The sequence below is a fragment of the Scatophagus argus genome, chromosome 17 (assembly GCF_020382885.2).
Source record: "Scatophagus argus isolate fScaArg1 chromosome 17, fScaArg1.pri, whole genome shotgun sequence".
In the NCBI taxonomy this organism is placed as follows: domain Eukaryota; kingdom Metazoa; phylum Chordata; class Actinopteri; family Scatophagidae; genus Scatophagus; species Scatophagus argus.
The window spans coordinates 12,026,559-12,048,579 of NC_058509.1; the positions used below are offsets into that span (position 1 = coordinate 12,026,559).

General features: G+C 40.6%; 1 protein-coding gene across 6 annotated transcripts in view; it reads left to right on the top strand.

Moving 5' to 3' along the window:
* Window positions 1-3,105: 3,105 nt before the first annotated feature.
* ctnnal1 (catenin (cadherin-associated protein), alpha-like 1) overlaps window positions 3,106-22,021 on the top strand; it is a 45,964-nt gene continuing 27,048 nt past the window's right edge. For 2 of the 6 annotated variants that reach the window (XM_046417276.1, XM_046417280.1), the window contains exon 1: window positions 3,440-3,906. In XM_046417276.1, coding sequence (XP_046273232.1) covers window positions 3,811-3,906 — 96 coding nt within the window. In that variant the 5' untranslated portion in view covers window positions 3,440-3,810. Of the gene's footprint in view, window positions 3,244-3,438; window positions 3,907-11,239; window positions 11,365-22,021 lie in introns of those variants that run through there. The other 4 variants (XM_046417277.1, XM_046417282.1, XM_046417278.1 and 1 more) reach the window with 4 other exon arrangements.

Here is a 22,021-nt window from a genome sequence, read left to right on the forward strand (position 1 = left end):
TGCTTGGCAGAGGGAGAGTGGTAAATGACAGATGACCCATGCCTGATTAGCACTGCTAATCAGGCACTGTTTTATTCCCCCCAAATATTAGCTCTTTATCCAATATCTAATTCTGTGGTGCAGTGTCATTTATTCCACAGTCCATATTAACACAAACACCTATAAGGCAGGATTAAACTCATCAAACATTATAAACAACTGCTGAAGCATTAAAATGTAAAACTATTCCAGTTTGGTCAGTAAAAACTGTGCAGCCAACTAAATATTCATCCAGGATAGCTCACCTGAGCTTAACCTCCTCTCCTTCACAGAGACGTCTCCGTTCACTGTGTCATCACAGGGGGGTGAGTTCAGATGCTGGTCTTCGTCAAGGACACTCAGACCTGAAGTATTCTGATGGCTTTCCTGGAGGAAAATGTTAATGTGTGAATTTTGTTATGAAAACTACATTTGAAATATAATCTTGTATAAAATATACATGAAGTGGACCAAGAACACATAACGCATATAGGAAGTATGCTTCAATTATTTTCTCAGGATCTTACATTTTGAAATACAAGGGGGAGAAACCCCTCAACATTCCACCACAATCCTTCCTTTGAAACCCAAATTTTCAATCTACTTATCCAACAGGGGAATGTGACTGAGTGCACTCATTTTACATTTTGCAGTGTGCAAAATCACTATCTCTTTAGGCTCAGCAGTTCCTGTCCCAGGAGCTGTACATCCAGAAAGAATGATTCAGAGATGGTAGAGAGGAGAAGTCAGCACTTCTAAAGCACGAAAAGAGACAGCAGCAGCTGTTAGCGACGCAATCACACCATGCATAAGCATCTTTTATTTAATGAGTAATACCCTTGGACTATGTAGATGAGTATACACAAGAGGGACTTCCTGCTTGCATGGGCTTTTCAGGCAAATTGTCAAAAAGCAATGTGCCTCAAAGAGATACGAGGCAGAGGAGCAAATATTGAATATTCCAAAACAAATGAGATAGTGTTTAGAAAAAACAAGCCTGTTTCACAGCTAGAAATACATGTCACCGACGAGCTCACTAAGAGTATGCACACTGTTGTGTCTGTTTGAGCCTGTGGTTTGGAAGCTATTTGTCTACATGATAACAAAACAATTTCCACTGAAATGTTACAGGATGTATCACATGTCTTATCTTATTCTGCCTCTTGAACTTATCTTCTTTGACAGGAATCATGTAAGCCAACACAAGCCGATACGGCACAATGCCGAGAGTCTGAGTGGAGCTTGTTATCATCCCATCGCTTGGAAGAGAGTTTCACAGCAGATTAACAAAAAAACATACAGATATTATCTAGTTAGTAGTAGAGTCATTCATCAAAGTGGAACACAGCCCTGTCCTCTCACAGCAGCCAAAATGTTTGCATGCCTTCATAATGATGCAGTGCATGTGCGTGTGCATGTGTGGAGTGAAACCTATGTAAACATGGAGGGTTAAACTAAAGCATAGCTCTGGAGTTTTAAATAAATACTGGCTGGGCCTGAGAGTAGCAGACAGTCTTAGCTCACACACACACACACACACACACACACACACACACACACACACATGCACGCACACACTGTCATTGTCTTCACTGCTGACACAGAGTGCTAGCCAGCCACCATAGCTGAAGATAAAGCAGGCGGCAAAAGCCCTCACTAACAGCGCCACAGTGCTTATAAACCGTATCTGCTCTCAGCCATCTGGTGTGTTTGTAATATGAAGTGTTACTCACCACTCATCATCCAGTGGCTGAACTTGTAAAGTTAGAAATAGCTACTGGAGCCACTTGAGGATACAGAGAATTTGGCAATAGTTTGGTCAGGCATGGATCCAGGCGGCAACAACGTATTTTGAGTCCTATTATGGCTACAAGTCAGTGGGTCACAAAACAAACACAGGAATAATGTATTGCTAGAATAAAACTTCTGATCCTTGTGTTTGAGTGTTGTATAAATATTTAAAGAGCCTCTGATGCAGACAAATGATTCATATTAAAGGTGGCAGATACAGATAATAACAGCTGTGTTAGGCAGAATATATGGACCTCATACTGGGCAGGACATGCAAGATCACCTCATTCTCATGCTGGAATTATACCATTTAGAAATAAAATCCTCTTGAGTCATCATAACCTCCAAGTTGGTTCATTTATTTGAAATAAAATGTCATTGTGCCATTTCTCTCAGGAACATTTCATCAAAATACACCTGCTTGCAAACCCTTTATCATGCATCAGAAGACTTAGATGAATAGACTCGTAGGGCTATTGTACGGAAGGCTTTTTTGGCTGTTTTTGCAATTCGCGAGTTTCTTTTTAACTCTGATGTTGTGAGATCCTTGTTGTGAAAGTAGTTTGGGAAGATGTGGGGGTATGTCAAGTCGACTGCTGATAATCATGAGGAGTGGGGGATTTATACCCCTGTGGATTGCATCCTTCTGCCTGTAAACAGTATGAAAATATAATAAAATTGCGTAAGAAATAAACACACATCGTTATTTCAAATGATTGGATTTATTGATGGGTCTCACACTAAGCTCTGGTAAACTGATTTTTAGCACTTCTATTCAAAATCTGTCACCAGAGGATTATTCTCCTTTTTTTATTTATTTATATTTTTTTTTTTTTTTTTGAGAGAAAACAAATCCAGCCGGATCTGTGTGTTCCAGTTTGTTTTAGATTTCAAAACAACAACAGCTGCTCTGTTGTATTTTTGACAACCATTGAAGTGACTTCAACCAAAACCAAAGCAGTGTGAAATCATAAACAAAACACTTTGGAACCAGTTTAATCTATACCTTAAAGGCCCCCATTTAAGTTTGGGACACTGGATACCATAATGCCCCCAGATGGTAAAATCATGAGGCTGAATATTTTCTACAGACAGACAAAAGGTAAAGTTGGCAACTTTTTTTTTTCAAAGGCACTGCATTCCAGTCTGTGCAGCTGTTCTATGCGACTCAGTGCAGCAGGGTTTGATTGGCATATCTGGTGAGTATTTGGAGAGGATGATAAGGGATTCTCAGACTCCAGGGGATAATGTGGGACTCTGTCTCAGGGATCAAACCAGAGCTGTGCTGTGAGGATATATCGCTCCTCTCTCTGGAGGCCATTAGATGAAAAGTCATTTGAAATCTGCATGGCCGGATGGATTATGATTTGAAAAAATAAATAAATAATCCAGAACCCCTACTGTAAATATCATCGTCTGGAATTTGCATGAAAGGTATGCATGAATTTTTAAAATCAAATCTTGCTTTTTTTTCCCGCATGTTGTTGCCAAACAAGACGTACTACTGATGTTCACTGTCAAATACTTTGATCCAAATTTGTCTGATATATGGCGAGACTGTTTGTCCTGAATTACACAAGTGTTGTGGATGAATGAACAGGTGGATTCAAATCAAAGCCATCATTCTGATAGTGAAACATGAGCTGCACACTGGAAAGCCCTGAGCTGCACATAGTGGGAACCTGAAGGTGTGTGTGTGTGTGTGTGTGTGTGTGGTTGCCCACAGTGGTGTGCTGCAGTCCGCTTCCCCGCCGCTGTTGAGTAAACTACATGGACATTAGCGGGCGCAGCGGCACAACCACCGAGCCGGAGTGGATTAAAACAGCGTGTGTGTGCGAAGAGCCACTTCGATAAACGACTGTGTAACCATCTGCGAAACCCCGGTGTGTAACAGCAAGTCCGTTACAACACTTTGCAGCGGCGAAACAGCAAAGGAAAGGCTCTTGGTTAACTCAGTGTCGCCGTGCATTGTGTGTTAGGCAGGGGGAGAGCTCGGCGGGAATGGCTTCATCTCCGTGCGGCAACAGCAACTTTGATTCCGGTCTGGAAATCAAAACTCGCTCGGTGGAGCAGACGCTTATTCCTTTAGTATCGCAGGTGAGTAGTCCATTAACGTAAAACAAGTTGTTATATTGTTATTTCTTAACATTTTGTACTTTAAACCCCACTTTGGCTTGACAATACCAGCCATGTTCGGACACATGAGGTTAACTTTGGCTGTCACGTTTACCTGTTTGTGCACATAATGTTTACTTCTCGTGTTGTGTTTAAAGTCTGTGCCGGGTGTGGGGAATTTACTGTAAATCATTAGACTATGTTGTAACTGCTATCGTTGTCCTTATGGTTGGATTAATGGTTAATAGTTCATTACAGCCCACAACTAAGACGTGTTATAAGTTGCACACAGCAAAGAGACTGGCTTTAAGATTAACGTTACGTCGGAGACCTAAAATGAGACCAAAGACATGGAATTAGTTGTTAGGCAGAGTTTGTAGGCTACAGAATTACACAACAGGCTATATTGTACTGTAAATAGGGAAGTAACAATTGGAGCATTTATACCAGTGGCCGCCTATCCAAAAAAACAAAACAAAATAAAAAAGAACGATGATGTCATTGTGATTTGCATGCCTTGTTTTGTTGGAGATGGCCAGAAATTCGTTCTCTTGAGGAGTTCTTTCTCAAGAGGACCGTAAAAGTATTTTCCCCATAGGCTTTATGCCCTAAGCTGCACAGTGACTCTCCCATTTTTTCCAATTGGGCCACTTTGAGGCACGTGTTTTGTTTTTCAATAAACAGAAGAAGATGAAAGACCCACTTAACTCCACTGCACTCTCTCAAGAAGTCAGAAGTCCTCTCTGCACTCTTGAAACAATAAAGTCAGTCCCAGCTTTAAATGCATGTTTAGGTCAATGGGTTACTTAATTGTTTCAGAGCAGCAAAATAGGGGATGCTGTGTTGTGTTTATTAAAAACAGCAATCCCATTTTAGGCTATTAATTTCCATTTTAACAACAACAACAGTAGATGATTCAGTTTTCACGAAGCTTCTGCTTTTAACACAGGCACGACTGCTTTCCTCTGTTGTTGTCCAGCATGTCACTTTGGTTGCTTCCCCTGAATGGGGGGCTGACTGCCAGTCGTATAAATGCTAACGTCCCCTTATTATGCAGGAGGCTAAAGGGCCAAAGACAGTGGAAGAGAGAGGCATCTTGCTGGTGGGTTAACACAGTCAGGACAATGCCATCATGGAAGATGCCTGACACTATCCTTCCCCCCCTGTGGATACTGAAAGCCTGCTTCCTCACCCTCATTGCATGGGCTCGCATGAAAGATATAAGGTCATCCTGTACTGAATGGACACAGGGTTGTTATCATTAAAGGACATCTGTCATGGTATATGCTTTCTGTGTAGGCTTTTCATTTTGTTGAAATTTTCATTCATAAGCACACCAAAAGGAAAGTTTAGGGGGAAATCAGGATCAAATTCGGGTAAGGTTTCACCTGTGATGCAAACGGCAGATACAGTTTGAACATTTTTAGTAAGCACTGCTCTAATATTGTCCAAAAGCATAAGGTAAATCTGCTGCGCTCTGCGTTATCTCAATTTTCACGCTACAGCAAACTTATGGTGCACTCCTGCCCTCTGAAAAGACTGGCAGAGCTCCAGTATATAGAATGTGTTGCATACTGTAATGACATTCAGGGTATTACAGTCCATGGCTGAATAGCGGGCCTCAAGGACAATCTTTTCCTAACTTTTTTTTTTTTTTTTTTTTTTTTTTGCTCAGTGTGAGGAATGTCCCCATAGCAACAGAGCTCTGCAATGCTCAAAAAAACCAACATTTCCAAGGTCCGTTATCTCCATACGTTATGTTTTGTTTCGGTAGTTGTCGAGATGTCATCAGAGGGACAGTACTCAGTCGGTGCTGAGCGCTGCATTTGTTTCGCCGGCTGCAAGCACGCTCCATCCAGTGTGCTTATATGCCTATGAATCGCCCCATTGCTTTAAATATGCACAAACTATATTTTGTACAGGAACCAATTGGTTTGCATTTCTGTAATTTATTATCTTAAGCCATGCAAAGTGGAGCAACAAATTCAATTTTTTTTGGTGGTTCCATCTTCCTTGCTGGTTTTCTTTGTTTTCTGTCATATTACACAGAATGTCTTTGCCTAAACAATTTATTGCTTAATGGAGAAAATAACTGGTAGCTTGATCAGCGGTGAAAAAATTCTTACACTGCGGTCCTCCATGTTTCATTCACTTTATTTCCCCAGTAACATACAAGGATTTTACATGATAATGATGTATGTGAGCTGCATGATTGTGTGTTGGGTTACCATCCAGAAGTAAGTGTGGCAGTTTACTGTCTAATAGGAAATCAGAAGACAACAAAAAAAATGAATGGACTTTGCAGCTATTTATTTTTCTTTTATTCCACATTTACAGAACAACTTAAACCCTATCACTGGCTGTGTTAGGCTGTCTGAGGCACGCGCACAGAATTAAAATGCCAAGAGAAATCAGTCTAACTCGTATGCCAGTCATTAGAAGGACTCATGTTTAACCCAGTTGTGGTACTCTGATTACCTCCTTATTGTGAGTAAGGTAAATCAGTTAAGCGGTTTAAGCGGCGGTTCTGAGAATCTCTATTGCCTTACATAGGTTCTAATTAAATTATTACTGTCAGTGTAAATGCACTGACTGTGCGGGTTGTGTTGAATATATTTTCCTATAATGGGGCTTTGTGTGCGTGTGTGTATGCGCGTGTGTCGTTGGGGTCATTAGATAACAATCAAAGAGGAAATGAAAAAAAAAACAGTGTCAATGAAAAAAGCCAGTGTTTGATAAGATATCATGCTGTGCACTATCCCCTTCTTTTATTATGTCTCTCCTCTCCTCTCCACTCCTTCCTATGACGTCGATATCCTCAGGCCTCTGTTATCAGCTTCACTCCCACCAGGGTGTAATTATAGGCCTGGGAGTCTCCCACCCTTGCAGTATGTACATACACACACTCCAAACACATGCACATATTCCCACCCTCTTCTCTTTTCATGCTTGTACGGTTACCTGTCTTATTGAGTCTTTGTGCATGCACTACTCAGGGTTTTTTGCAATTCAGATTACGTCCAAATGAGTTCCGTTTTCGTAAATGTGAGACCACCTGGATGTTTTCTAGCTGCATCATCTGGACCATTCATTTCACTGTTTTTGAAACACAAGGGGCTCTTTCACAGGCTTTCTTCTCAGCTAGGAATTCACTAATGTGCTTTACTTCACCTTTTCTGCTACATCCATCTCCATACCAATGGACTTGCATTGTGAGGGTAATGAATTACTCTGGTGGTGGTCAAAAATGTATCGGGCATCACATAGAGAGAAGGGGGAACTAAGTGAAAGTGTCTGCTGTTTGCGAATGTCCTACCTGTGATGTGCTCAGTAGCCAGCTGGAAGGCAATTAGTGATAATCTGGCCGCTTTTTCTTTGAGATCCGAATCCTGTTTTGAAGTGGTGATTAGTGAAATAACAGTTCTCTTCCTGGGCTCTTATAATTGAGGTGTGTTCCAAGTAAAAACACACCAGGCCTGCGTAGGTGTGGACTTGGTGGTCCTCGAGCTGATGAAGTGTAGGGGTGTTGTTTTGAGGTAAAGACATGTGGGAATGAATAAGAGCCAGGGGGTAATATGTGAGACTTTGATCAGATCAGTGAACACTTAAACACTTGTGACACCCTGGCCTTGTGATTACATATAGCTATGCAAGCTCCATCATTTCTCTGCAGGGCTAAGCCAAAGATTTTCTACTATAATTGGGCCTGCAGAATATGTTCTCTGTCCAACTTTATTAGAGTCAACTTTGTCATACTTCCAGGGGTCCTGTGGTGCTTTCGGTTTTACCTTCTGATGTGCTAAAAAGAACTGTGGGCAAAAAAGCTTTTCCTTGTTCATTTTCCTCACAAACTGCTTTGAAATAGCACATTTATTACCCAAACAAAAGCACAGTGTCAGATTTGATGGTGCGATTTGCACAGAGCTTTTGCATTTTGTCACATAAACTCCGCATTAAACGAAATGCTGACAAAAAAGTGCTTCATAAACATACTCCTCACTTAACAGCTCTGTAAGCACCACTATCAGTCAGATTTTCAGTCCTATTTATGGAAATATCAGAAATGGAGTTTTATTGAGGTACGAGGCTCTATTTTCAACTTAACGTCCCTTTTCCTGTTGCAGGGTGACATGACAAACGTCCAGGTAGTTAAGTTGTTTTTTATACCCAGACAGAGAGACATTGCTGTTGCCACGAGCCCTAACAGATCTGCTTCCTCCAGCCGTATGATGATAATGAAGACAAATGGGTCCCTGGCATGAAGGTGAAACCACATGAGGATTAGAGTGCGCCACAGGCATACATGCGTGTGCGTACACACTCACAGCCCAAAATATACTAACCTCTTGGAATGAGACAAAATAAGCCTTTATTGTGTGTGTATTAGTGTGTGTGTGTGTGTTTGGGAAAGAAGGGTGGGAGATTCCAGTGTGGTTTGTGTGTCTCTGTATCCGCATACTTTCATATGTGTGATTGTTTGCTGACAGACGAGAGAAGCTGAATTTATCCATGGTGCTGGTGTTTGAGATTTCGTGTGTTGTCACTTGCATTTTTTTTTAATCACCTCATCAGCCTCCTACCTTTTGAGCCACTGACCAAAACATCAAATATAAATGTGAACCTGACTCACACTATTGTTGCTGTTCAATGGCAGGTACTATAAACAGGTAGTCTAAACAGATAGTCAACAACCCTGTGTCATCAAATTGAAATGAGATGTAATTCCACTCAACTGCCCCTGTTTACTCTTAGAGCGGCTGCATTAGTCAGCTAACACTGTCAGTTTGGAGAGTTCAGATTCTCTATCTCTCCAATAAACACCCTGCCCTCACTCTCACTCATATTACATTTTTTTTGTATCTCTCTGACACACATGCACACCCACACGACACACAGAAGTAAATGTGCAGGCTTTCATGACCAGTGCTTCCCCCCTTGTCCTCCTTGAGCCTCTTCTCACTATTGCTATCAGGGGAGTCATTACAGCTTGCTTTTCTCTTAAGTGCTGGTAAAAGGGTCCAACTCGTGTTGATTCGTTGACCTCTCCCTGGCCAATATACTTCCAGGTGAGAAAGTTTTGTATTTTTGTGTGTGTCTTTTCATTTATGTGCGTGAGTGGTTGCATACATGCACCTGAAACCTCCAAATAACCCAGCCTAATGGATCAGTCACCCAGACAGAACAGCAGAGTTAACTTAATGGTGAAAAAAGCTATCTCACCTTCTGCCTTTTAAGTTATCTGAAGGCTGGTAATAGCGATAACCGCTTTTAATTGTCTAACGGAAAGCTTCTGCCTGGAATACTAAGATGTATTGCTTTAGGTGAGAGGTTGATAAAGTATCGATTAAGCACACTGTCCCATTACGAGACACCCTCTACATGTGCACTGCTCAAAGTCTTGCATTCTGTGTCAGCTAAAAATACAAAGAAATGTCAGGGACCTGTTGCCTGTAAAGTAGGGTCCTCTAGTGGGTTGTTGTCAGGTCTATAGTGCTGATTCATTTATCCAGGTTTTGAGGTTTTAACAATGATATTTTTGCTGAAGAAATATTCCCTCAGAACTGCTGATAGTGAGTTATTATAAAGACAAACCAGGACATTGTCTCTGTGATGATATGGTGATGTTGAATGTTTTTAATTCTGTTGTTGCCATAAATGAAATCAAATAAATGAAACGATTCTTCGTCATACTCAGCCTCTGTGTATCCTGTAAGGCCTGCAAAGCCTATTAGAGGCTTACCGTAGCAGTTGTACATCAACGGGCTGTTCGGTCCATTAGCAGCCTGTATTTACAGTGTATTCTTAGTGTATGATGAGAAGGTAGTGATGAGACATCTCACACAGGAAGAGATCTCTATCATTGGGGATGTGGTGCCTAATGTAGCGTGGTGTTTTGTGTCGTCTAGCCTCAGTGGAAGAACCCTGTGGATTGAAACAGATGCATAAACACACGAGCAGAAGCGCAGACAAGGACATACATATTGACATTAATTACTCTGTGGTCTCACAGAGGCCATCTGTGCATCTCAACTTCAAGGGAAACAGCACATCAGTTTCTCTGCCAATAAGAACATGTCATTATAAAGAGGTTACCTGATGTGATTATGTACCAGAAATACAGATATCTGGCTTACTCTTACCACACTGAAAGGAGATAAAGAGATACAAACATTTACAAAACATGAGGTGTTCCTATATGTGCTGTCAGCACAGAGGAGACTCAAGTGTGTGAAAGGACAGTCCATTTACTGTAATCTTGTAGGCATGCACCCTCCCACTCATCCTGACACGTATCGCCAGAGATATCACACAGCGTATCTATATTGTCTGCTGCCTGGACAACCACAGGTAAACAGATGAGTATTTGGCAGGCAGCTGTTCTATCCCATTGCTTTTGTGTTTGGCGGTTTCTTGGCTGGCTAGAGTGAAATTTCCAGTGTTGAACACATGACATTGATGCAGACAGTTTTTCACAATGTGGGGTCTGGGCATGCTCTGCAAGTCCTTTGAAAGGCAGGAAAACTTGCCCATTGTGAAGTTGCCTTGAAAAAAAAATCATAATGTTGCGCAAAATTGCCGAAATTATTGTCATCTTAACATAAAGCTTTTTCACCAAATAAAAGTACACTACTTGAAGCCCACAGCCATTTTTAGCCTGTATTTGTTAACATTTGGACAAACAAACAAAATTAAAAATCTGCCAAGTTAGCTATTAACAACCTGACAACCTGTTGAACTTTGAAGTAAACTTTAAAATGTGATGATTTTCATGGAAGTTCTGGCTATATCAGGATTAGATTGTGATTGTTTTTGAAGGTTCTCTCAGGTATTAAATGTCTTTATGTGTTTGCAGACTTCAGATAACCTCACTGACTAACAGATTCAAGATATGCGAATAAACCAATAAAGTGATAGTGCCAACTAGAGACTGTGGTTATTGACTGGAAAAACAGCATGGTGGATTAAGGCCTTGTCAACAAAGAACCATCTTCAATGTGATATTGTGTTTTAAAGGAACAAATGTAGAAATTCATAGGCGAAATGAAGCCTGGGTACAGTCGACAGCATTTCAAAAATGAGACAAAAGGTTCACGATTCCATGAGCATAGCTAGCTAACAAAATGGACATTTTAAAGACACAAAAGCAATAATGTTTTCCAATAAGTAGCAGTCAAAAAAGTTGTCATTGGCTGGGTAAGGACATTGGGAATTATACTGAAAAAGAGACTTTGCTGTTTGTAAATACTGTTGTTTGCTTTGGATAAGAGTATTATATGAATGAAGTATAACTGTCTAATTATTTATTGCTCCTAAGGTCATACAACACTGAAATGTCTGACGTACACCCCAGAGCTATCCTGGCCATCATGTTTGTTCTTCTGTGCCTCTCCAACACTAACATTGCCGACTGTACCACAGAGGAATCCTTCAGTCTGGCTTGTATGTGTTAATTGCTTTCTTCGAGCGTCTTTGAACTTTCTCCCCTCTCGATAATGAGTTCTTTTAATGTGATGAGGTTTGACATGACAGAACAAAGAGAGTGTGAAGGACATGGAGAACACAGAATACCAAATGTTTTGTTATCTTTTCTAATTCTGAATAGGCAGAAATATCGAATATGTAAAGTTTGCTATGTGACTCCAACCTTCTTCCCATGGTGTAACTTATGTAAGAATGTATTAATTCTATACTACTTTTATTGCTAATGCTGGCTGTATTGGTTTAATTTAATTAATAGTTATCTTATGAATTGTACTGGGAAATGCGTGTCATTTAGACCTTGTTCAACAGCATTACTGTCAATGTGAGGCTATAGAACACAACAGAATAGAACTAAAAGTACTAGTAACAGTGAGCACACACTGAGATCCTTCACATAGGTGAGTCCAGGGTTTTGGTGTGCAGAAGTATCAATATGTCAGAAGCTATAGGACTTTGTATGCCTTCCACCCTTCTGCTGTTGCTCTGTCCAATTTTCAGATTTGGTTTTCTGGTCACACACCTCACTTCTGTTGCTCTTTTCATTCCTTGTGTTCAGTCTTGTGCTTAGATTCTTCCCATCTCTCTCCGTTTAGCCCCCTGTTTTCTCACGTTTACCGTAGTCTCGTGTCTCCCGAGAGTCCAGTGTCCCCACATCACCTCATTAATTTTGCTGCCCACTGAAACTTAGTCAGTGGTTGCAGGTAGTGTCCATAGCTGAAAAGTTCAGCCTTGCCTTTTCTCATAGGATCTTTTACCTTTTTTTCTGTGCTGTAAACTGAGACCTAATCCTTAGTCCTGCACCTATTCTAAAGAATAGTAACGGGAACAGCATGGAACAAGCTCAGCAAGATTTAGTAGTCCCATTTTTTTGACATAGAATACTTGAGAGTGATCAAGATGATGGCATTCTCACCATCTTTTGTCTGACCGGCACATATCCGCAGGGGAAAATGTTTTTGGAAGCCAACCCAGCATTGAATGCACAACTGAAAGCAGATAGGATCTTAAACATTATGAAAAGACCAAGAATAGGACAAAATCATTTTAGCTTGATGTTGATAAGATTACACAGAGGTGGTTTTGTTCTCAAATTATATTCACCATGGAGTGATATCAAAGTTGCCAGATTTTCATAGGCTACAAGCTGTTCCAAAGAACTTTAAGCATTGTGAGTCCTCTTTAGATTGTCCAGTTATATAAACCAGTTTGCTTTTAGAAATAATTTTTCGCACATTTTATTTTTGCTGGGGCAAAAATATAGAGACAGTTGTTTTGACCATTTAAACTAGGCCATAAAAGTCATCAACTACACATTCGGTTTAAGTGCACTATCGTCCAACCCCTTCTCATCCATGCTTATACATTATAACCTGAAAGGGCCTGATACCTATGAGTATGGGGAGGGCATTCATCTTGTCACTGTTTCTGGGTGACTGGAGCCAGTGGTGACAGCTGGGGGCCAGCCAGCCGGGAAAATACAGCCCAGTGTGGGTGTACTTCCACACTCTCACAGTGCCAACCCCTATAAATAAGTTAAAGTCACTCACCTTCTATAAATACTGTTCTGGTTGTTCTTGATGTTCAAGTGTATCTGTTATCTGAAGGGCTGAAAGGAGATTTTTGACTAAAACTGATAAACTTTACTTGCGTTTGAATGTGAGAGTGACTGACATGAGTATTATCAGTGCGTCGAGTCAATCAGTGATTTTGCATGTAAAGGCCCCTAGTGCTGGTTCAAATAAATGGTTTTTGAGGTTTAAATAGAGCCTGCTGGAACTTCAAATATGTAACAACGGAGTAGTGAAAGCATGTTCCCTAAGCCGCCCGTGAAAGTGTGTGACAGAGTCAATGTGTCACTACACAAGCCATTATGCAGTCTGAAGTTGGGTTGGCAAGGCTGGGGGGCTGCATTCCATCACCAGGCTCACATTTCAAGCTCCTACAATGGGTATCACGTGAATGACTTTTGACCCTAACCATGATGCTCCTATTGAGAATACAGAGACACAATTTCAGACAGCAAAGTGTCAAAGGGTGAGACCTTTACCCGCTTTATACTGGCTGGTATGCATGAGTTAGTGCCTTTCCCACCCTCAAGGGCTTGAATTTCACCTTGCTTCATGAATCATCCTGCCCACCATACATCTGCATTGAAGGTTTTGATGTTTGATTTGACATACTCGCTTGATTTATTATTGTAGTCGTTTACTTTTTAAAGTCCCTTTTTTCTCAAACGTCAACCCTTCAAGACCACATATTACAAAACCCCCCTTTCCTCCTTCTGGGTGAGGATTTGTCTCGCTCTGGGCATAGTTTGCACTCACACTGACTTCCTTCCACACCTGACATACTATCTTCCCATCTCCTGCCTTTCATCTGAAAGTAATTTCTCAGTGACTCAAAAACTGGGAGGGCAAAAATCCTGGAGGTTGCTTGTGAGAATTATTTCATCAGTGTTTTTATTTGATTTGTGCCTCTGGAGGCAACTGGGAACCAAAGCTCATTTTTCTTTGTCACTTTGCTTCTTCAATTAAGAAAAAAGAGCATCATGATTTAAGAAACACTCCAGTTTTTTGTGTCAGGTGTATTAGGTCAGCGTCCTCAAAGCAAGTCACTGCAGTGGCCCTTCTTTCACAGAACATGCTATCGCTGTGGGAAGCTGCCACAGAACCAGATTAAGGCACTTTCACACACTGTTCACTGCACACTATTATTTGTCCATTACTTGTAATTACCCATCATGATGACTGATGGAATGTTTTTGAGGCTGAGTTGGCAAGCAGTTAGGATTATCCTGTTGAGGACTTTATATAATTACCCAGTCATTAAACACAGCTCAGTGTGAAGAGAACCTGAGGGGGGCGACTTGCCAGTGGCTCGGTTGTTGCATTCGTACCTCTGGGTTGTGGAAGCAGCCTGTATTCGTCATGCTATGTTGCATCCAATAAAGTGACTTTGGGAAAAATGCTGTTGAGTAATGGCTACTTCATCATTGAGACCGAACTGGCTGAACGCTTTGAATGTCCAAAGCACTTCACTCTCAGGATAATTCTTTGTGAGGGCTGTTTTACAAAATAAGCCGATGACAATGACGTGAGGATGCTGGGTCTAATTGTTATCATCGTTGTGGACGTTTCTTCATAATGATGTTGAGTGATGATGGTTTTGGCGATAGTTCTCTGACAGATCGTGTCGATTTACGGTTCCACCTCTTTGAGTTTTACCTAGGTACTCATCAGTCTTCACTGGCGGCCCAGAAGATCCTTTTCTGAGATAATTGTGGAGCAGAATGAGGAATACAATGGAGCCTCATCAGACACTGGAGTAAAGTGCTGGTGTTCAAGTGCTTTCATATCAAGTTTCAACAACACAAAGAAATCATGGAGGGAGGCAATGAAACTTTGGAGTCAGTTAGCAAGAACAAAGTTTTTTCACAGGGTCCAGAGGGTTCAAAAAGAAAGATTTGTTGTAGCACTGTGAAAGTGCATCATCCCACATCACACAAGGTGAGACCTAAGTGAAGAAATTGTTTTTATGGTTGACTTTTTGGAACTTGTCTTGTGTCATACCCAATGCACAATATCATCCATCTTGCGATTGTTAGGTTTAGTGATTCATTAAGTGCTAATTTTGGTACAACAGGCCATATCTGCAATTGAAACCTTCCACTGAAATGTTTATATTTGCTTTCCTTGCCTTGTCTCTTCCTGGAATGTAACCACTTGCCTAATACAATTATATGAATATTCCCTTACAGTGTTGCAAGTCTCATTCAATTAGTGAAACCAAATATGACTTCGGTATCCAGGCAGAAGCTGATTGGTAGTTATAAAACGATTGCCTGAATGTTGCCAGCAGCCGAATTTGATGGGGAGACTGGAGACCTCACATGTAGATGTAATATTTGATGTCTCAGTGTTTTTCTGCTGTGTTTTTCTTCCTTTGTTAAATGTCCTTGTCAGATTAAACAACTATGACATGCATGGAAAAGATTTATTCCCAGGCAGAGGTATGAAGGAGACGCCTCAATGAAATGACCTGGTCTTCCATGGAACAAAGAGTCCAGTGTAGCCTGAAGAAATTTGTAACTGCATATGGTGTACATTTCCAGATGGGTGGGATCTCATCTGCATTGCCCTGCTGCCTGATCCAGAGATGTCTTTGATATTACATCTTGGATGTTTTGTGAAAACTTGCTTAGATCAAAGATGTCTGTGCTGTCAGGGTGGCTGTCTTGGTTTCGCTATGATAACAACTGTGTCCATGTAAAAACAGTTAGATACAAGTAAAAAAAAAATCTGTCTGTGTTCTCGACATCCTGTGTTGTTTTTTCTCTGTGTGAGAGTCTGTTTGAGGTTTGTTAGCTGACACCACTCGCTTCACACTCTGGGACCCTGTTAATCTAGAGTCTGATTTGCCTGCTGGCTGTTTTCAGTGGTTGGGGTTTTTAAGGCAAGCTGCAAGTAAGCATATGCAAGTTTTGGTAGTTCATTGCATCTGAAATATTTGTTAAGATGAGATGTTAGTGGTATTCAGTTGCCGACAGATGCTCAGTATTTCAGTTGCGTCACTGTGATGATCACCCACACACTGGAAGGGAAAAAGGCCATCTCCAGCATATAGTCTGGGGCTACACTAATGGAATACCTAGAGAAACATTTTTGATGTATTGTTTCATTATTTATTTGACAGCAGACCCTGTACCCTTTATTGTGTTTTGCTCAGAACCGAACCAAAAACATCCCTTTCAACACAGACTCTCAGATTATCTTGGTAGATTGAGAATTTTTGAGGTGCTGTGTGGATTAAATTTATGTGTACAACATGAACTAGATATATATAGTCGGGTAATTTATTTGCTTCTCACACTTATGATACTCTGATACTCTGCCCCTACTTTAGAGATGTTATAAGATAGACTTATTTGTTTTTCTGCTGAGAGTAAGATAGGAGGACTGATGCCACCCTCAGCTCGTTATGGTAAATATGGAGCTACAACCACGGGCTGCTTATATTAGCTTTGCACAAAGACTACAAACAGGAGAAAAGAGCTAGCCTGGTCATGTCCACAGGGGAAAAAAGAAACCCACCCACCAGCACTTTCAACTCTTGCACCTTAACACGTCATATCTTGTTTGTTTAATCCCTACAAATTTTCAAAGTCACTGTGCCTGGCCAAGGAATAGTCTGATACATAACTCCTCCATTTTAACACTTTTAGTTTCACTATAGATTAAACTTAGATTAACATAAAATGTGTTCATTTATGAGTTTTAGAGGTGCCAGTCTGCAGACTAAGTTAAGTGAACTTGCTCCTGGTTCTAGCTTTAGAATTAACAGAATTAGCAGTGTTTTGTTTTGTTTTTTTGTTTGTTTGTTTGTTTATTTTTTTTTAAATCTGAACAGGAAATCCAACTGTAACATCTGATGGCTGCATGTACGCAGATGTAGTTGTGGAAGTCTTTTGATAAGATGCAGCTTCTCGAAAATAAAGGTCTTTGTTTTTGAGGGCCTCTCAGTGCTCTCTTAAGTTCATCAGTGACATTAGATTAATTGTGATCTGATTTTTTTTTCCATTCACTGCTGTCCCACCAGCAACTGTATAGGGTTTTAAAGAGTAACAAGGTCGGTGAACCACAACAGTAGTTTGTGCCATGGTCTGGTGCTCTGCAAATAGAGAAGATCAATTCCCTCTGTTCCCTTTCCCATATTAGTTAACCTTGGATCGTGGTTAACGGAGCAAAAATTGATCCACGGTCATGTTTTGTTTGTCTACCTCCCAGCAAGGACCATTGAATCAGAGGTCACTCTTACTCACAATGTCTCACCTCATCTACCCCCAGTGTTATTCTCAACTGAAAGAGAGCAATTTTCTTTCCCAACTCACTCTACAGTATGTAAAAACTTTTAAAGACTCATTTTGCTTAGTTCCCTCTGCAGCTCCTCTCAGCCCCTGCCCTCTGTTTTTCTCTATCATAGCTGTCCACCCTCTTTCCTTATTTACTGAATGCTCTCTGCCACTCGTCTGCCTATCTTTCAATCACAGCTGTCCGTCTGTTTTTCTCCCTGGTTTATCATTCTCTCTTATCAGCTCCTGCTGGTCCCTCTAGGCTTCCTGCACCTCATATCAACCTGACTGATCACACTGTAGATTATGTGTTACTGTCGAAGCACTAACAAACCAGGTCAGCGACGTCCCGTAATAGGGTTTTTTTCCTCAGATGAGTAATACATCCACTCAGATATCAAGCGTGGCTTTCATGCAAATGGGAACCAAGTATTTGAATAAAAGCATATTATGGGAACTACTAATAAAAGATGACAGTTTTAATAAAGACTGATTTGATTTTGCCTGTCAGTGTTTGTCACAGTGTAGACTACAACTAGCTCAGGTCAGAGTGACTCTGGAGAGCTGTCTGTTCAGAAGCCTGCAGTGGGCCCACTTAAGACTTGATAGATTTCCCATTATTTTCAGACAGCCATGATGGAGTACCGGGTAGCACGCGGCCTGTTCTGCTTTTCGTTTAGCTTTTAGAAACACTACCATGCTTTGGCACAAGTGGTGAGCCAGTCTGCTGCCAAATCTTGGAGATGAATACTTCTCTTCATGTGAAACAATTACAAATATGTAATCTGGAAACCCTGGGCCTTGTTTCCTTCCCTCTATTTGGAAATCCATCTCTTAGAGGTTTCAGAGAGGCTATGAACACTTGAACTGTGGCAGAGCACCAAGGATCGATGCCAAGCTGTAATACCAGGCAATAAGTGGGATTATGTTTGTCGTTTATTTGACAGTGAATGGTCCCTAGGAATATATGGGCTGATTTTATTGGTTTTGTCTACTGTGTGCCAACCTTATAATCTATTCTGTTATTTTGTCTTGGCTTCTCTGCACTCACGTGGGCAGGCCGAGCTGATTGACTGTCAGATTGCTGTAATACAGAGCCATCCGCCCTTCACAAGCTTAGCGGTTGAAGAAGAAACAACTGAAGGCACCACAGAATTTTAAAATATATTTAAGCAGCATGACTAACATTTGACTTGCTGTAGTGTATGATTAATATTCCCGTTCATATTAAGTCTGCATTTTACATTGTATTTAAGGCTTTGCCAGAGGAAAGTTAAAAAGTAAGCCTGCACCGTCAGCATTAAAAATGTTGTGATTGATAAACTCATTGTTAATTTGCTTTGAGTGCTTTGTCCCGTTAAACATATCTGCATTTTTCATCATATTCAAGGGGTTCCTTGGTGAGTCAGCTAATCTGACCAAGCTCGAATTCCTCACACACACAAAAAATGATGATGCACGTTGCAGCAGCACTTGCTGTTGTTGCCGTGGTGCGACAAAAAGCTGGAACAGGGGAGAAAGAGAACAGTGTCTGACACGCTTGCTGCGCTGTGAGTCGCATGAAGAGCCCGGAGCAAACATTTCAGTTGACAACTCAAGGGTCATACGCCACCTCAGCTTTACTGGAAGAGTCACGGTAACCTGCTGAGATGTAACTGTAAAGAGGACAGATGCGACAGTTTAGTTAGCAAATCATGTTATTCCTTTGACCATGAAAATGCAGTGAAAGCAACTGAAATCTCAGTTCTGTAAAAGAATAGTGGTAAGAATAAAAAGAATAAAAAGGAGACACCTGGTCGGAGTCTTCAGCAATCTTTTCATTATTCCTAATTCAGATTTTTTCTGACAAAACCCAGGAATCACAAACCTTTGCTAATTTTATACTTTGATTTTGAAATTCTTGTATGGTTTCTTATGTTAAAGGGATAACATTTTGTGCAATACTCTTACTCAAGTTAGAGTTGGATGAGTCGATTGATACCACTTTCTCATGTGTACTGTAAAAATGGGTCAACAGCCAGACTATGGTTAGCTTAGCTTAGTATAAAGACTGAAAACTATATAGACATGAGGGTGCTATCAATCTTCTAATCAAACTCATTAACAAATAAAATGAAGATAAAATAAAAATGTTGACCTATTCCCTTTATAGACAGCATTAAATGCTGAGCAAGACATGTAACATATTTTTGTGTAATGAAAAAAAATCTGAATCAGAATTCCTTTATTTATTCCTGAAGGGAAATTCTTTTTTTAAAAAAAAGAAGCTTTCTAGAAAACATTCTGAGTATGAAACTTTTATTATGATCTGCATCCAAACTGTGCGGAAGAAAAGAAATAATACTCTTAAATACTTATATAGAAGACACTGTTACTGCATGAAAAGCTCGGTACGTATAGGTCTCAAGGCCCAGGTGAATCACCGCCTCAGGGTGCTCTATATCTGATGCTGACCCCCACATCACATTCCTCGATGCATCCCCGAGTACACTGAAGAAAGGGCAGGTGAACATTTGAGACAGCCAGAGGGAGTTTGACCCAGCAGTCACGCTATGTCCAGGGCACATCTCTCTCCTTGGTTGACCCCTTCCCTGACTTTCTCTTTGTCTGTCTCTGTCCCTCCCTCCCACCTACTACCCAGAGAATTACGTGAGCAAGAAGGAATGAAAAGCGGTATTGTGCTCTGTTCACTATAAACGTTGTGTGTGCGTGTGTGTGTGTGTGTGTGTGTGTGTGTGTGTGTGTGGAGAAGCGTGTTTCAGTGGCTGTCATTTCTTCTACACGAGCACCATGCAACTATGCGTACATCATGGCCCTGGCATGCCACAGTGGTCACAGGAGTCAGGAATGTGTTTTAACCGGCATCATATTTACTGTCTTTTCCATATGTCAAGGCGAGCCTCTCATGCAGCACACAGAGCAGGCCTCTACAACGTCAGCTGCATGACTTGCTCCTATAAAGTTATTTTTCTGAACACAAAGGTTCCATTATGTATTTTTTTTTTTTACATGCACACAGGCTGTGTTCTACACTGAATAATGTACCTGGTGGATCATGGCCCAGTAAAATTACACTGTACGTAAGTGTCTCATAGTACTGGGTTGACATAATGTTTTGGAATGGAGCCCAGGACCACAATACTTTGTATGCTAACGTAGACATCAGTGCCCATATGTGGCCTCTCTCAGTCCTCTTTCATGTGATTGTCCACAGTGAAAGTGAAAACGTATGTCACAATGCTAAGAATAGTTTTCCATAGCGAGGAAGAAAACGGATCAGAACAGGTTTGTGTTTTCATTGCTTGTGCAGTTTTAGTCAAGAAAAGTTTCTGTCAAAGAAACCATCAGGTACCAGAAGTTGGCATTGAATGTTTGAACAGATTTGCAATTTTGCTTACTTTTCATATGAATCCTGATTTAAACAGTTTTAGACTGTTTTTGTCTTCTTGTGTGACTAGCCAACATTACATCTTAACTATACAAATGGATTTTGTAAGAAAAATATTTGTATTTCTCAAAAAGTGTTTATTAGGTACAACAGTCAAGAAATTACACCAGCCATTACCTAGCTGTAACCGATAGACAAGTAAATGTGTTTTGTTATCAACTAGATTTGACTGGAAATCTGTGAGTGAGTGTGTTCACGTGCCATTCAGATTTACTGAGGGGACATGATCCAGCCTTGTTGGTCACTGTCCTTGAGAAGTTGGTTATATGCACTGGGATGAGGTTAGTTATTATTCATCAGCCTTCTCACTGATATTTGCACTCGATTCAGTCTGCCTGTCCACATAATCAAATGTCAGCTGTGATTGCTTAGCCAAAGCTTGAGTGCCAAACAGTGCCCTTCTCTCATTCAACTCCAGTGGAGTACAATCTGAGAAAAATCCATACTTGTTCATCTGCTGGCCTGTATGCCGTTCAGGTTGTCTTTACTGTCCGTCAGCCCTTGTCTCTACACACACACACCCCTTTTCCTTGTCCACCTCCATCAGTGTTCGCCTGCTCAACTGTCTGACTGCAGGTCTCTTGGCGTACATGCACCGAGCTTCATGTCGTGTGCTTGTCTCCTGATCTGTAACCTTGTCACCCACTTTCTCACCCACCGTGTTTACTGTGTCTATGCACAGCCCCAAATTTAAGTCAAACAAAACAGGCTCAATACATTACACAGTTGTCAGCTGTGAGCGACTTGGAAACGTGAAAAAATGACAATAAAAATATGGTTCACTTGAACAATAGTAACTCAATAATTCTGCTTAACAACTGTTACTACTAATATACACTTAGAAAGACTTGCTGTTCTTAACAAAGGAAACAGGAAACAAATCTTCCTCCACTAACAGTTTAAAATGTAATAATTCAATAGCGCCATTTAATGAGACCATGAAATTGATTTAATTATTGTTTTGCCATTTGGGGAAGAAGACAGACTGTAGGTGCAAAAGCAACTGATTAACTTAATAAGAAGTATATATATATATATATATATATATATATATATATATTTATATATATTTACACTTGTTAGCAAACATTTGCATTTACACAGAGGCAAGATTCATGTTCAGAGTTACATTTCGGCTGGTGACTGGAAATCCAATTTTCACTTTGACTCTAATTTGGCTTTTGTCTCCAGCCAGTCTTAGAAAATATCATTCATGTATTGATATCAAACTAATGCTGTGATAATTAATGGTGAAGAGGAGACATCTGAAATGGAAAACCAGTATTCTCATGCAAATGCAGTTAAAGTTTAATAATTAG